Genomic DNA, 16,175 nt, shown 5'->3' on the forward strand with positions numbered 1-16,175 from the left:
GGAACTTCAGACGTGCAGTATTGATTTTTAATCTATCATAATCAATGGATGTTTCTGTGTTGTGTTTGTATTGCCCAACAAGCACTTGCTCCAAAAGAATTTCGTTTCCTTTGTTTACAGCAGTTGTTAAATGTTTGTTCCCAGCAAAACACATTAATTGGAATTCAAAATATCGTTACCTAAAGCAACCAAACAAATGAAATCTTGTTAAATGTACTGCCTCCGTCCCAAATTACAATTTATTTTGATCTTTCTATATATATATATATTTGCTTTGTACTTAGATGTATCACTATATCTATATTTATAAAAAAAATAAGGAACCTAAAAGTATCAAAACGAATTGTAAATTGGAACGGAGGGAGTAATAGACACCTCAACTCTCTGATTCCATTACGGTTACCATTCCTGGTCTGGTCGGAGCCAAACAAATGGATTAAAAAATTTCCTATCCAGTAATGGGGCATGAAATCCGTATGGATTAAATGATATAATTAACATCAGGGTTTTACTCCACTAAGATTTATTTGAAGCAAAGCTGTTTTCGAATTCAAATAATGTGAATTGGAGATGAAACAACAAGGACAACAATACGTTTACACTGGGTATCACGCTTATGGGAAAGGTAGGTACGGCAACATTAAGAAGAAATCAAAGGAAACGAGTATGTGCGTGATTGGATAGGAAATAATAAGACCGCAGAGCTCCCTAGGTGCTTGGGGCGACGATCCTCTCGATGGCTCGCAGCGCTTCGATAGCATTACGGAGGTAGTAGGCGAGATCGTTGGAGATGGCGGCGAGCGGGTTGGCAGCAACCTCCTTCTTGACGTCCTCGTCGGCGTCGGGCACCGGCGCGCTGGGGTCCTTCTCGAAATTCTTGGCCTGCTCGCGGTACGTGTCCATGCGCGGCGTGGCGAAGAGGCGGACGTCGCCGTCTTCGTCGCCGCCCCTGGCGGAGTAGCGCTGCCGGCCGTGGCTGGTCTCTGAGGCGAGGGCGTAGGGGCGGCCCTTCGCCTTGTAGAGCTCCGTCGTCTCCATGAGCTTGATCAGCTGCACCAGCTCAGCTCGGAGCGAGTCCATCAGCTTCTGGCCGTCGGCCAGGCTGTCCAGCACGATGTCCTCCAGCGCGTTCTGCGCGTCAACCAGCTTGTACCGCGCCTCTTCGAGCCCGCCTTTGTCCGCCAGCAACCTCGCCTGCCTGATGGCCTCGGCGTGCTGCCGCCTGGCGATCTCAGCCTGCACCTGCCGCGCCTTGCTGCTCGCACCAGGGGCTTGAGATGGAGTCGGGGTGCGCTTGATCTGGATGTCCTGTGGGACCTGAGGGTCTCTCGGTCTTGCCTGGGCGGTGTAGCTGTGCTGGGCCTCGGCTAAGGGCGCGTCGTACTCCTCGTTATAGGTGGCGCTCACGTCCTTGAGCGTCAGGGTGAGGACGACCTTGCGCCCTTCTCCGGCGAAGAGGGTGCCAAACATGACGGTGATCACGCCGGTGGCAGCGTCGGTGGTTGTCTTGTAGTCGGTGCCGGGGGCCACCACTATGGTGTCCACATCGCCCTCGTCGTTCTTGGGCGTCAGGGTGAGCTCCACGTCCTGCGCCACCACGGTGAGGAGACCAGCCAGCAGCTGCGAGAAGGGCAGACTCACCGTGGACCCGTCCGGCACGGAGCTGAAGGTCCCGCCCGGCGATCTCGTGGCAATGTCGCTCATCAGCTGATGGTTCGTGTTCTTGCCGAATCCAAACGTGTAGATGGCCACCTTGCCGGGGTCGACCTGCCTGGCGTCGCCGGGCTTCTGCTCCCCGTCGGACATGAGGAAGATGTTGGCAGTGCGAGCCTTGGTGTTGATGCGGTCGGCTATCACGGCCAGCCCGGTCTCAAGGCCGGCCTGGATGTTGGTCCAGCCGTCGGCCGTCAGGCCGTCGACGAGAGCCTTGAGCTCGTTCTGGGCGGCTGGGGTCATGGAGCGCAGAGGGGTGAGCCTGGTGGCGCCGTCGGAGAAGGTGACGATGGAGAGGCGGTCCACGGGGGTGAGCTTCATGATCACGAACATCATGGCTTTCTTCAAGCTCTCGATCTTGTCCCCGCGCATGCTCCCGCTGATGTCGAGCACGGCCACCAGGTCCAGCCCCTCCCTCACGGTGGTGGAGGATGTGGCGTTGATCTCGACCTCCGCCGTCACCGTGTCCGCCGTCAGCGCCGCATCGTCCTTGAAGTACTTCACCGCCTTGATGGACACCAGACCCTTGGTGCTCCCTACAGCCATGAAATGCAAATCAATCAATGATCATCGTCATCGTCATCGTCATCTCTGTGTCCATGCTGACAAAGAGACTGTACCGGCGTTGGAAGTAGGAGGCTTGTCATCATCCTTGAATGCCATTACTAGTGAGCCTGGCTGCTACGACTAGCAAGCAGGGAGGGAGGGAGAACAAATTGAAGGAGAGCACACTTGTATCTGATGAGTCTGACGGATGCGCATTCATCCCCATATTTATACAAATCCACAGTGCTGTAGGCCTGTAGCAAATGCAGTTTGGATGACTTGGTATAACTTGCTGCGTTTTTTTTCAAGACCATTTGATTAAATGGACCCAGAAGACTCTGCTAAGCTCAAACAATAATATGACTTGACTAGAAAGCCAGAGTAGACATTCTCACCCCTTAGTTCTTTTCTCAGAGGCTCCGTTGTTACCATTCCATTTTTTATATATGTATAAATCTGTAAGTATTTTATTTAACTTTTCTATTAGTTTTTGTTTCAGTGTCCATGATTTTGGAGTTCTTTTATGACTTTCAATATCGTTTTCACCTCCTTAAAAGAAAAGAAAAATACTACATCATATCATAGCCCTAGCTTCTTGTAAATTTTCTCTTCATATTCATATGAGTCCGAAGAAGATGACTTAACAAATAACCAAATAATTCCAGCAAGGATCCGGAATTAGTGGAGGACATGGTGTTTTGTAGATATGTTCTATTTAAATTTGATGTCAGATCATCGATTGTTTTTTTACTATGTGAAGAGATAAGTTAATACACAGACCCGCTCATGAATTAAAATATTTCACAAGATACTTACCAAATTTAATTAATTAATTTTTTTCATAAGCCATGTTAATTTTAATTAATTTAAATTAACTAAAATCTTTCGCAAGCCATGTTAATTACAACTAATGCGCTTAATGGACACTAGTGCCACTTCTTCTGAGCACTAATTCAAATTTTAAAGGCTCTCAACCCCTAGTTGTAGTTTTCCGGTCCTTCATCAACACGGCTGCTCCTTATAATGTTTGTTTCTAAAAAATTACTTTTCCACAGGTGAATCCTTGTGAAAGATGTATCTATGATAATCACTCCATTTATGAACAAAATTATCTTATCTTAAGAAACTGTTTGTGGCTGCTTGCGATGGTCTAGAGTACTTAGTCTTTTCTTACCTTATTAATAACTACAAGATAATAATGATAAGGCGCGCATCACACCTAAAGGACGACTTCCATCAAACAATCAATACACCTCACATTAACTATTTGCATGATGGTCACATGGTTACATGTGAACTACATTTTAATCACTGATTGGATCGCTGATGGCACCACTACGTATGAACAATAGAGTCATGCATGACACATATAGGCTGTCGTCACACATGAGTGCAAACAAGTTACCACCCCCTGTTAGTCCCTGATTAGATCCAGCAGGTCACGTCACAGGATAAGATATTTGATTAAGACTGCATACAGAGCTAGGTCTAGGAAAAATACAGAAATAGCTAGTCCAACTTGTTGGATCCAATCAGTTGGACTATTTGTGTTTCTTCAAACTAATTGCAACTAAACGTCTAAACCTGGCACATGCATGTGTACGCAATGGACATGCTGATGATTAGAACTAGTCACCTACGAATTGATTGAAATGATGACATGGGCACATGCATAGAATATTGTTGAGAATAAATGACACGGCACCGATGATGTAAAGCAAAGACTCCTCGGAGTGACAAAGAGTTCGTCTTCTCTTAGTTTAGCGACTACAATACAGTCATATATAGTACGTCCTTTGATATTGGAAAGCATCCATCCTCAAGCTGTGCTAGTCAGTCAAACAATGCTGGCCTGTTGATGACATGCATGCATACCTGTGAACCACCATTTAATGCTTGACAAGATCCACTTTCATCACAATATGAAATAATTTGATCAAGACTACATAAAAAAGAGGACCCAGAAAGAATACACCATTCATGACCTGCATAGGATGTGGTCACATAGTTTCAGATAAGTTAATTACCTAGTCAATATCTCTAAGCCGAAAATGATTTAAACGATCAAGCTACCATAAAAAAATGGAATCTTTTTTCTTTCCTTCCTGCTGAAAAGATGGATTATTTCTTCTAAATATTGAACTTCTGGCCATTGGAAAATTCTGTTCATAAATATAAGAATTTCGAATCACCTAATTCTACCTCAACCACCACACATTTAATTATTTTTTCTTTTTCACACGCCAATCAAAAGTTGCCATTCTTCAATGGTGCTAACCAAAATCTGGCCTAGAGCTTGATTGAGAAGCATAAATATATATTTTCCCTTCCTCCATAAATTGTCCTAAAAATCTTGAAATTCCTTATATTTGTGGAGGGATGGATCCGAGTAGTAGTTAGAATTACGACATGGACTCATGCACATAATGTTCTTAAAAAAAAGTTGGCTGGCAATGACCTAGCGTTAGCATTTTGTTATTAGTTTGATGATTACATCGTAGATATTTGATACATGGATTCCATGTAACAATGCAAGTTCATTGGTAACATGCATGTATCTGAAGAAGTACACAAGATCTCCAATCGGTTTGGCTATTTGTGTTTCTTCAAATTAATTGCAGGTAAACATGTCACAAGCATGTGCTCGCAAGATTACTTGAATAATACAAAATAGATATGCTGACAACTAGAACTGGCCAGCTATACCCCGATGACTAAACTGATGATATAAATTATTTTGAAGAACTAATGACGCGTCACCAAAGAGATAACTCAATGACTGCTTGGAGTCACCAAGTGTCAGTCTTATCTTAGTTTAATGACTACCAGACAGCGACATGGTTTAGTCCCAGGATAAGATATTTGACCAAGACTACATACATTATATGGCAAGTGCATATCATACTATAGAAAACATTGTAAAACCATCTCAACCCGTGTTGGACAAACTTTTCTTCAATTGGTGCGTTCACGGATATCATCATCGTTCCCATCTATGCAGTCTGATCAGAATTAGACTATGCGAGCAGCTACCAATGCATCTATACCCACCATCTCCTATTTGTCTGGCGTTTAGGCACTAAAAGCTACGTTCCTTAATACAAATTAAAGCGGCTGATTCTACCCGGTATCTTATCTTACTATTACTAATTGGAGGCTCGGATTCTAGATGGATACTTAAAAAAAAATATAGGAATCTTAGAAATTCTCGTAAAAATTAGAAACATCCGGCCATCAATTCGACAACTCTAATATAATAGTCATTGGATATGTTATCTTTCCTAATAAATTACCCGCCTCTGCTATTATAAAAATAGACTAAAATAACCCCCTAAATATATATCTAAATTACCCACCTCTGCCATTATAAAAAAAATCTAAAGTAATACACTAATCTTTATGTAAATTACCCACTGTCAGACCCGGGGCCACGGGACTGTGTACATAACGTAGTTTAAACAGACTTAAGAGATAAAGCCTGTCTTATCTCTTATTTATCTCTTATTTATCTCATTTATCTCTTATTTATCCCGTATGAATAGGAGATAAAGCTAGTCGGTACAGAGGGAATCTACTCGAGTTGTATTCGGTTATGATTCCTTATCTAGTATTGGACTAGGATTCTTATAATTCTGACCTCCCGGATATATAAGGGGGGCAGGGACCCCTTCAAAACAGATCATCAAGATCATTCTACACCCAAAGAAATATGGACCATCATACAAAACGTAGGGTATTACTCACCTCGCGGCCCAAACCTGTCTAAATCTTGTGTTCCTTGCACCTTCGAGTTCTTGATCTCGGCATCTCTTCACCTAAACTTACCACCTTGGGTATACCCCTCGGTGGGCAGCCGGTAAAACACCGACAGCTGGCGCGCTAGGTAGGGGAGTGCATCGAAGATCCACCGGCGAACTCGATGGCATCTTTTCAGTTCACCAGAAGGCTGTGCTGGCGTCCACCGTGGGGCACCTCGACTTCGCGAGGACGATCGGCGGCCCGCCGACTACTACTTCGACTACTCGCCTCGAATTGACAACTAGTCGGAATCGACTCCGAATAGTCGAGCTTCATTAACAAATCGTCACAGCTCCATCAACGAGCTCCACGACTTTATCGACATTCGTCCACGAATCAAGCTAAGTGACTTATACCTTTTCCGACTTGTTTTTCACAGGATCTGCTACTTTTTGGATACGCCTCTCGACGGGCATAAAACCCTCGGGGGCTACACCATGATCGGCTATCTTTTTGGTATGCCTCTCGACGTGTATGAAACCCTCGGGGGCTACAACATGATCGACTACTTATCTGTGTACGTCTCTCGATGGGCATGAATCCCTCCAGAGCTACACTTCGCCGACTACCTATCTGTGTACGTCTCTCGACGGGCATTGAAACCCTCCAGAGCTACACTTCGTCGACTACTTTTGCGCACTGCGCATCCTCTTTGTCGTATGACAACTACTTTCTGCTCGTTGTCTCCTCTTAACGGTCGCTAATCTACTTGAGTAGCACATACCTTAATCCGTAAAACCTCGGCTCTTTTGTCACACCTAACGCCTCTACGCGTACACGAGACAAAGATCTCATACACGCTATGACCAATGGCTAAAACAGGACCAGGTGCTTAAACGTAACAGGTGGACTGCTCGGGAGATTCAAATGGCCTAAAAAAGAGCTCGACACAGCAATTTTTACACTGAATGAATTTTGGTGTCTTCACATTATTACTGAGTACTACTAGGTATCTTCGCATTATGCTACATAATTTATGCATTGTCTTTTTTCAGATCAAGCTTCGGCAACAATCCTCCAAGCAGCACGGCGTGCTATCACAGTTCCGCTAGTTCCTAGGCTCGGGGGCTGGGCGATGCACACTACTCGACATGGCTCCTTCGGCTCTCCTGGCTCGTAAGCTCGGGGGCTGGACGCCACAAAACTACTCGAAGACGACTCATATGAAGACTGAGAGTGCAGAAGAAATCCTAAGTCACCGCGCGGTTAAATAAACCAGCGGGAGGCTTAATTTCACTATGCAGAAGGCGAAGAGTGTTTCTCAGGATTTCAGAGTAACACCAATGCCACGATTCTTGGAACCTTTTTCCCAAACCTAGGAGATTTGGGTTCAAGTTTCGGGGGCTGCGGGGTACGTGGCATCGACTATTTATTTTTTTAAATTTATTTGAAGAATAAGTAAGGAAGATTCAAGACTAATGCGACCCTCAGACTGATTCTCCGATTCAACCTAAGACTCGGGGGCTACTCCATATGGAGTGTGATTTTTCAATCGCACACCATACTAAAGAAGTAATTCGGAGCATGAGCACCTCATAGCTTCGATGCAGCCAAGTAAGTACTCGAAGAAGAACTTCAAGACGGAGCTTCAAAGAAGCCGAAGACTACTTCAAAAGTACTCGAGAAGCCTGCAATACTCAGCTACGAAGAGCTCGGGGGCTTGTCAGACCCGGGGCCACGGCACTGTATACATAACTTAGTTTAAACAGGCTTAAGAGATAAAGCCCGTCTTATCTCTTATTTATCTTATTTATCTCTTATTTATCGAATAGGAGATAAAGCTAGTCGGTACAGAGGGAATCTACTCGAGTTGTATTTGGTTACGATTCCTTATCTAGTATTGGACTAGAATTCTTGTAACCCTGACCTCCCGGATATATAAGGGGGGCAGGGACCCCTTCAAAACAGATCATCAAGATCATTCTACACCCAAGAGAATACAGACCATCATATAGGACGTAGGGTATTACGCACCTCGCGGTCCGAACCTGTCTAAATCTTGTGTTCCTTGCACCTTCGAGTTCTTGATCTCGGCGTCTCCTCACCTAAACTTACCACCTTGGGTATACCCCTCGGTGGGCAGCCGGTAAAATACCGACACCCACCTATGCCATTATAAAAATATGCAAATAACCCCCTAAATTTGCATATAAATTATCCAATTTTATCATTATTAAAAGTTAAAGTAACCTCTAAATCTGAATCTAAATTATATAATTATAACAAAATATTAAAGTACACCAATATAAAATTCTAAATTACTATTTCTATTATTATTAATATTATTATTTTTATAAAAATACTACCCACGATATGTGCATCATGTATTCATGTATGATGAAAAAGATAAGAATACAAATTCACAAATAAATAATTTAATTAAATATATATCAAACACGCATGGAGATGTGATGGAAACTAAAATCTACTGTAACTAGATAATGATATTTAATTAGAATATTTAATAGATGAAAGAGGGCATGGGATAGATAATTATAATTACTAGCTATAAGTTTTAATTTTATATTAATTCTAATTAGCCCGTGCGGGAGCACGGGTTGATAGGCTAGTAATCATTAAATTGTGTGGTACGTGTGTCATAACCCAGGGCCAGCAGATTGTCAACCATGTAAATAGTATGTGTAATTGTGTATCTGTAGTAACCCATGCGACTATCTTGTCAGGCCGGGTGTGCCTCACAAGACAGCAAGAGCCTTATATGAAAATAGAAACTTATCCAGCACATACATGAATTCTCTAGGCATTGAAAAGTTTCAACAACACTTAGTCTGAAAGAGGAGAAATCAACGCCGCTGCACCTAGTGTCTTCTTTTGCTAGTGTATGATTTTGATCCATTAAATTTTTACATCGGCAAAAAAAAAACAATGACTCGAATGCTGCTAGGTCGAGGTCGTCTTCTTTTGCGAGAGTATGATCTTCATCCATTAGTTCTTAACAACGGCAGAAAAAACAATGACGACGACTACGGTGCTGCTAGCTCGAGGTCAAGCAGGCCAACTCCATAAATCTGACATCCTCTGAGCTGAGCTGAGCACACAACAAGTACAAGCAGAGACACCGATCGATCGAGCGAGCGAGCTGAAGGAGGAGAGAAGAAGTCGATCGCTTGCGCAGGGCGATGGGTGACACCCGCGGCAGCATCGCCTTCTTTGGTACCTACAGGCCGCCGGTGGAGCTCGACATCTTCTCGCTCCCTGCCGATCCGGCGGCCAAGGCGTCGGACGAGTGGCCCCTCACCGACGGCAAGTCGTACAACCACAACGGTCGGGAAATCCCGGCGGCGGCGCTCAAGGAGCTCGTCTCGGTCCTGCGCAAGGGCGACCCCAAGGCGGGCGACGCGGCCAAGGGTCTCGTCTTCGTCTCCGAGAGGGACAACGGGCTCGAGACGCTGCACGTGGCCCTGCACGCCTCCAGCGACGACGAGTCGCCGCCCAGGGTGCTGCGCCTCGCGGACATCTACGGCGCCGACACCTTCGGCGGCGTGCGCCTGGAGGACAGCGGCTGCTTCGCCGGCGGATTCCGGGAGGGCGGCCGCACCGTCGGCCACTCGCTCATCTACGTCTCCACCAAGGACCCGGTGAGAGCCCGCCGCACCCCGTGGACGGTCGTGTACAAGACCAACCTTGCCGACGGCAAGACCGAGCGCCTCACTCCACCAGATCAGTACGATCTGAGCCCGGCCGTGTCGCCGTCGGGGAAGAAGGTGGCGGTGGCCAACTTCCAGTTCCACCGTTGGAACGGCGAGATCGAGCACCTCAAGACCGACATCGCCATCATGAACGTGGACCGGCAGGCGCAGGGTGGCCTCCGGCGCAAGGTGATCATCAGGAACGGCGGCTGGCCCACATGGGGCAGCGACAACGTCATCTTCTTCCACCGCGGCGATACGAAGCCAGGGACGATCAACACCTCCTGGGCTGTGTTCCGGTACGACATTGCCGCCGGCAAGGAGGAACGGGTGACGCCGGTCGGCATCGACGCCATGACTCCGGCGGCCATCAGCGAGACCAGGGTGGCCGTGGCAACCGTCCGCAAGAAGTCACTGCAGAACATCATGACCGCACCGCGGGAGGAGGCGCAGTACCGCCACATCGAGATCTTCGACACCACCGCGCTCGACCGGCCGGCCCAAATCACCCTGAGCGCGAGGGGAAAGGCTGACCACTACAGCCCCTTCGTCCTCGACGGCGGCAGCCGCATCGGCTACCACCGCTGCCGGACCGACAAGCTGGTCGTACAGAATGGAACTGCTGTCGCCCAGAAGAACTTCGAGAAGGTGCAGACCCCGGCGTCGCACAAGGACGTGGGGCTGCTCCGGGTGGCCGGCGTGTTCCCGAGCTTCTCCAAGGACGGTTCCAAGCTCGCCTTCGTGGACAACGAGTTCAAAGCGGTGTGGGTCGCCGACAAGGAAGGCCTGCACGTGATCCAGAAGTTGAAAGGCCAGAACAAGGTGTTCTCGACGGCGTGGAACCAGAACCCCGACAAGGACACCCTGTACATCTGCGTCGGCCCGGCCTTCACCCGCAAAAGCGTTGTGGACATCTACCGCATCGTCAGGGACCAGGCCACCGGCGAGTGGACGGACAAGAGGCTCACCACGGGCAACTTCAACAACGCGTTCCCGTCGAGCAGCCCCGACGGGAGCAAGTTCGTGTTCAAGTCGACGCGCGACAGGCTGGGCGGCGACGGCGACAGGATGCAGACGAACCTGTTCGTCATGGAGGACGCCGACCTCGGGGAGTGGGGCGAGGGCACGGTGACGCAGCTCACCGACGGGGAATGGGTGGACACCCACTGCAGCTGGTCGCCCAGCGGCGACTGGATCGTCTTCGCCTCCTCCCGGGACAAGGACCCCAAGGCGCCGGGGGGACCCCTGGACGCCGGCTTCTTCAGCATCTACCTGGTGAACGCCGGCGAGCGCGCCCCCGACAAGGTGCCGAAGCCGGTGCGCGTCGTCCACAGCTCGGACACCTTCATAGGCCACGTGAACCACCCCGTGTTCAGCCCGGACATGAGGAGCCTCGTCTTCACGTCCGACCTCGCCGCGGTGTCCGTGGAGCCCATCTCCATGCCCATCTTCATCCACTCCGTCAGGCCATACGGCGACATCTTCTCCGTCGACCTCCGCGACAAGGACGACATCGCCAAGAACAAGGACATCCAGGAGTTCCACCGCCTCACGCACAGCCGCTACGAGTACTCCACGCCGGCGTGGACCGAGTTCGCCGCCGTCGACCCCAACGAGCAGTGGAACATGCTCAAGACCATCAGCGACAAAGGCTACAAGCCGCAGTGCCCGTACCTGCACGGCAAGGACGCGGAGGGGTGGCAGCTCACCGGCCACCTCACCATCCTCAACGGCTCAGGGGAGAAGCCCGGCACTTTGAAGAGGTGCTGCTAATTAAAGGTGTTCGATCGGCTGCTGCTTCGTTATCCATTGTATCGTATCGTTTGATTTCCTACATGCGGATTTTCATTTGAAGTTTCTTTCTGAATTTCCATTTCCAAAAAATAAAAGGAGACGGGGAAGCAAAGCTCTGCTCTGCTCTGCTCGCTCGCTGTTTTAGTTTTTTTTCAAGGGATTATTGTCCGTTTCACCTTTATTTAACTACGTGTTCGAGTTACAAAAAAAATGAAACCGAAATGTTTTGAGCTATATAAACATACTTTGATGGTCAATATATATATTTGTCCTGCAAAATTTTGACCATGGAGGTCCTCAGGTCCGGTGGAATTGGCCGTTCTGATACCGCATATCTCTTGTGCAAGATTTGTTCTAATAGCATCCTCTTTTAATCAACAGTTGTATCGCTTTAGATACAGCATATAAATGGGACTAGGCATGCTAGGAATTCAACTGGAGCTATACGCATATATACAGGAGTGCGCTTCATATAAGTCATCTTACTATTACTAATTGTATTACAAATTGGATGCTACTTTTGAAACATCCATGCGAAGCCACCTAAGATCCTAAGTGAACAAGAGAAATCCTAAAAACTCTCATAAAAAAAATATTGGCAATCAATCCGACAACTGTAGTCATAATAGCTATTGGGTCTGTCATTTTTTCTAATAAATTACCCACCTCTGCCATTATAAAAAATAATCTAAAGTAACCCTCTAATGTTCATGCAAATTACCCACATATGTCATTATAAAAATAATATCAAATAATCCCCTAGGTTCGTATATAATATCTAATTATATTATTATTAAAAGTTAAAGTAACTTCTAAATATGAATCTAAGTTATATAATTATAACAAAATCTTAAAGTGAACCAATATAAAATTCTAAATTACTATGTCAATCATTATTAGTATATTATTTATATTATTTCTTATATAAAAATACTATCCATGGGGCATGTCATGTATGGGGGAAGATATAAGAATACTAATTTTTACATTGTTCACGTAGCTTAAACAGATGGTTCAATTAAATACATATGGAGGTGTGATACAAAATGAAAAATATTGTTACTAACTAAATATATTACAACTAGATAATGATGAGTATGTATTTTTAGAGTATTATACGTTAGAATATTTAATATAGATGAAAAAGAGCATGTGATAGATAATTATAATTGTTAGTTATAAATCTTATTTTTAGAAGTATAAAAAGAGCAGAAAAGTAAATTTGATCTCGTGTTTCATCATTTGCTCTATCTCTAGTCCCGTTTGCTAGTTCTAGAAGTTTTAGATTCAAAGAAAACTTGGCAGAGAATCAACTTCCTGATGGTTAAGCAGAGTGTGCCATTAAAAACATACTAATCTAACTAAATTATCCAACTACAATACAAAGGGTCAAAGGGTCATGGCTGATTGAAAGTATCCAACCGATAAAATTAATCTATTTTTTATCTTCTTACCTTTCGCCCTTTATCCTACAATTCGAACTCTTTGTGTTCTTCTTCTCAAATCTCCATGGCATAATAAGGAGGCGTTCTTAGGTGGCATACCGAACAAGAACGATGCAAGGTGTGCTTCCTGACATGCATGGTCCTGCCCAAGGCACCGATCGTTTGATCTTGGTCATCAGAATCTGGCAAAACCGGAGGCTCCGGTTTCCGCGAGCGCAGAAAGGCATGGCTTCTGGTTATCACAACTGATTTTAGGTGTTCGGTTTACTGGGGATCAGATTTAAGCTCACCTCAGTGGTTAGTTTGGATTGTGAGCGAAGTTATGAGATTTGATCCGGCTGCAAAGAATTTTGTAGTAAATATAAACTAAGTCAGTCTACTCCTCATGATCAAGTAATGTGAATCAACATTCTACCTTAGCTTCTCTTTCCTTCCTTCCGTATTTTGTACCCTACGCCTAACATAGGCGAGGTAATCAACCTCAAAGAACGACCGCAAATCACCGATACCTAGAGATGGTAAAGGATTTTAAATTTTAGCCTAGATAATTTAAGAGGCGAACTCTAATCTAATACAATTTTGAGCTAAAAATATATAAGCGTCAAGTTGGATTGTAAAGAAGCAATAGGGTCATGATCTGTTACGACCCCTAGGCAATACCACCTATGCAGCCTATAACCCCCTCCACTCCACCACACCACGAAATTATTCTTGTTACATTTCAATACGCATTACCATAAAAAACTCATTCTTTTATTGATGCATTACATATTATTCAGTGTGCATTATTACATTTAACTTAGGGGAGCGAGCAATGAACCCCCACTAGTTAAACAAGAGAAAATAAGTTGATCCCAACAAGCTATGGATATTAAATAGGTTGTAAACCAGATTTTGGTAAAAAGTTTGCTGCTGATTATTGGCCTGCTGCACAGGCGCCGCAGGCACGCACAGAAATCACACCAAAGCGCGGCCAAAATAAAGCACAACAAATTGGCAGGGAAATTAAAGACACACACACACACACCCTATTGGCGAGAGCCTGGGATCGATGAAGCCCAAGTAACCGCTAAGAAAGAAGACAGAGAGTACATCATTGATTTGTTGGACTTCTTAATATTATTAATATAAGTCAAACTCAACATGGCACACGCATGCATGCATGTACGTAAAATATAATTGATGACGCAAGCATGCTGGCCAGCCAACCACCTTGATGATGAATGATTACTAGAATGAAGACATGCGCACGTGCGTATAACATGCTTTAGAACTAATAATGTGACCGTTGATTGATACCAAATTAAAAGAAAGTCTGCTGCTTAACTTCAAGTAATTAAGCAGCAGCTTAGTTACAGGAGTAGAGAATCATAGGCTTTTAATATTACAAGGCCGGCATCATATCAATCCCTAAGCGACGATGACTTCCGTCATACAATGCGCGTCAAATTTAGTTTCATGTTACTAGTCATATTCATGATTGCATCTCCATTCACATTACAGTATGAACAATTTACTCAGAATATACACAAAGAAAAAGAGGACGAGGGAAGACTATGTCCTGCATGACGTAGCAATATTGTCATCACATGACATGAAATAAAATATGGCACAAATAAAATGGAGAAAATAAAACTGTGAAGCTAAAACCCATGGTATAATCCAACTTTCTTGATGTGAGCCAAAACCAAAATGCATTAGCCTTTTTCGCTAGGACAAGCTTTTGACCAGCAATTACTCTATTAATATTTTTATCAATGTGACAAAAGTATAACTAAAAGAAAGTGAAAGTACTCTTGAAAATTTATCTAATAGAATCAACTTAGTGCCACAAAACTTGTGTATTGATTAGTGTAGTTGTTGGTCAAGGGCTTGTGTCCTAAAACAAAACAAAATAGGCTTTGTAACTTTGATGAGGGGGAGTATCTTTCTTCCACGATAGCAACTAGCAAGGCCTCAAATGCGCTTATTGACAATTTATTTATGTCCACATCATATTACAAACTATTTGCTCAAGACCCCGCATAAAACAATGGACCAGGCCGGAATTGTGGTTCACATTATACCGAGGCTATGTCACATGATTCCAAATAAAATGATGACACTTCCTTACCGGTGTTAGGTTACATCAAGACCCGCCAACAAAGTTTATTATTAGGTTCCGCGTTAAATTTAACACCGGTACAAAGACCACATCCAAGGACGTCTCCAATAGCTTGCTGACTAAGATTACTGCCATGTGACAGAGAGAGAGAGAGGGTGAGGAAAGAGAGTGTGCTAGGTCTTAGTTTGTCTATATGTAGTAACCCGAGGAGTGGTGGAGGAAGAGATAGAAGGTTTGAGAGTAAATGAAAAATGGCTCAAACGTGGGCTCCGCATTACATTAGGTTATGTGTAGGAGTCATGTTGTTAGAGGACCATCTATATTATCAACTATTCATGACATGTCCTTCTTTGCAGGGTGTGACCCCCACCGGCTGATTGTAAAGTTGTTTTATTTTTATTTTCTCTTTTCCTTCTAATAAAACTTTGCGGCAACTCTCTTCTGCCCTTTCAAAAAAAAAAAGAATCTTCTCGGAGACTCGGATGGATACGAAGCCCTTAAACATTGTGTCAGATAAAAGCTTCAAATGTTGTGTCGGATGGATACTTCTTAGCGTCTGAAAAGGTTGGCAAATTTGTAAACCGCATCTAATTTTTTTAAGAAAAATGTACTACGAACATTTGTTTATAACTTTATATATATGTCCACCATTCCAAATCACGAGAAAAAGACCTTGTATTAAAAAAAAACAGAGAGAACAGGAATGATTTTTATCATCCTGGTATCTTGAGGCTGATGACGATATCACATGCGCCCAAATGATTGACTGAATATAAAACGACGACTTATAGGTGTACAGTAGGTCATATAAAAAAACTGGCAAGATAGATTCAGGGCCCTGTGCTTTTCGGACTATTACAATCAAAGGCCACATATTAGAGGGCTGTAAAAATTATGCGTCCGGGAAAAACATCAAAATTGACAATACCATTCTAGAGTCTAGTTCAGAAAAAGCTAGCTTCGAACATCGGTAAGATGAACATTAAAAACTGTTAAACAAAGTACCAGTTGAGAGTGCAACACCCGGCCAGACACTACCACCATCGGCACCACAGTCAACCTATTTTTTATGGAATGTGCTTTTATCAAGTAGAGTTGTTTTACAAAAAAAAAACAAAAGAAAAG

The 16,175-nt window shown here is 44.6% G+C and overlaps 2 protein-coding genes across 2 annotated transcripts; one reads left to right on the forward strand and one right to left on the reverse strand.

The window, feature by feature from the left end:
- Positions 1-491: 491 nt before the first annotated feature.
- On the reverse strand, positions 492-2,452 carry LOC112886654 (E3 ubiquitin-protein ligase WAV3-like). Its single transcript, XM_025952615.1, has 2 exons — positions 2,334-2,452; positions 492-2,249 (listed from the first exon to the last, which is right to left on the reverse strand). Exons 1-2 carry the CDS (start codon positions 2,374-2,376, stop codon positions 709-711), a joined length of 1,584 nt encoding a protein of 527 aa, XP_025808400.1. The 5' UTR covers positions 2,377-2,452; the 3' UTR covers positions 492-708.
- A 6,576-nt stretch (positions 2,453-9,028) lies between these two features.
- LOC112886690 lies at positions 9,029-11,757 on the forward strand. Its single transcript, XM_025952658.1, has one exon. It carries the CDS (start codon positions 9,198-9,200, stop codon positions 11,478-11,480), a length of 2,283 nt encoding a protein of 760 aa, XP_025808443.1. The 5' UTR covers positions 9,029-9,197; the 3' UTR covers positions 11,481-11,757.
- The last annotated feature ends 4,418 nt before the right edge of the window (positions 11,758-16,175 follow it).

The sequence above is a fragment of the Panicum hallii genome, chromosome 3 (genome assembly GCF_002211085.1).
Source record: "Panicum hallii strain FIL2 chromosome 3, PHallii_v3.1, whole genome shotgun sequence".
NCBI classification, from domain to species: Eukaryota; Viridiplantae; Streptophyta; class Magnoliopsida; order Poales; family Poaceae; genus Panicum; species Panicum hallii.

Coding starts and splice junctions, on each gene's coding strand:
- LOC112886690 (XM_025952658.1), top strand. CDS start 9,198: ATGGGTGACACCCGCGGCAGCATCGCCTTCTTTGGTACCTACAGGCCG.
- LOC112886654 (XM_025952615.1), bottom strand. CDS start 2,376: ATGGCATTCAAGGATGATGACAAGCCTCCTACTTCCAACGCCG. Junction 2,250..2,333: donor GCCTCCTACTTCCAACGCCG/GTACAGTCTCTT, acceptor TCATGGCTGTAG/GGAGCACCAAGGGTCTGGTG.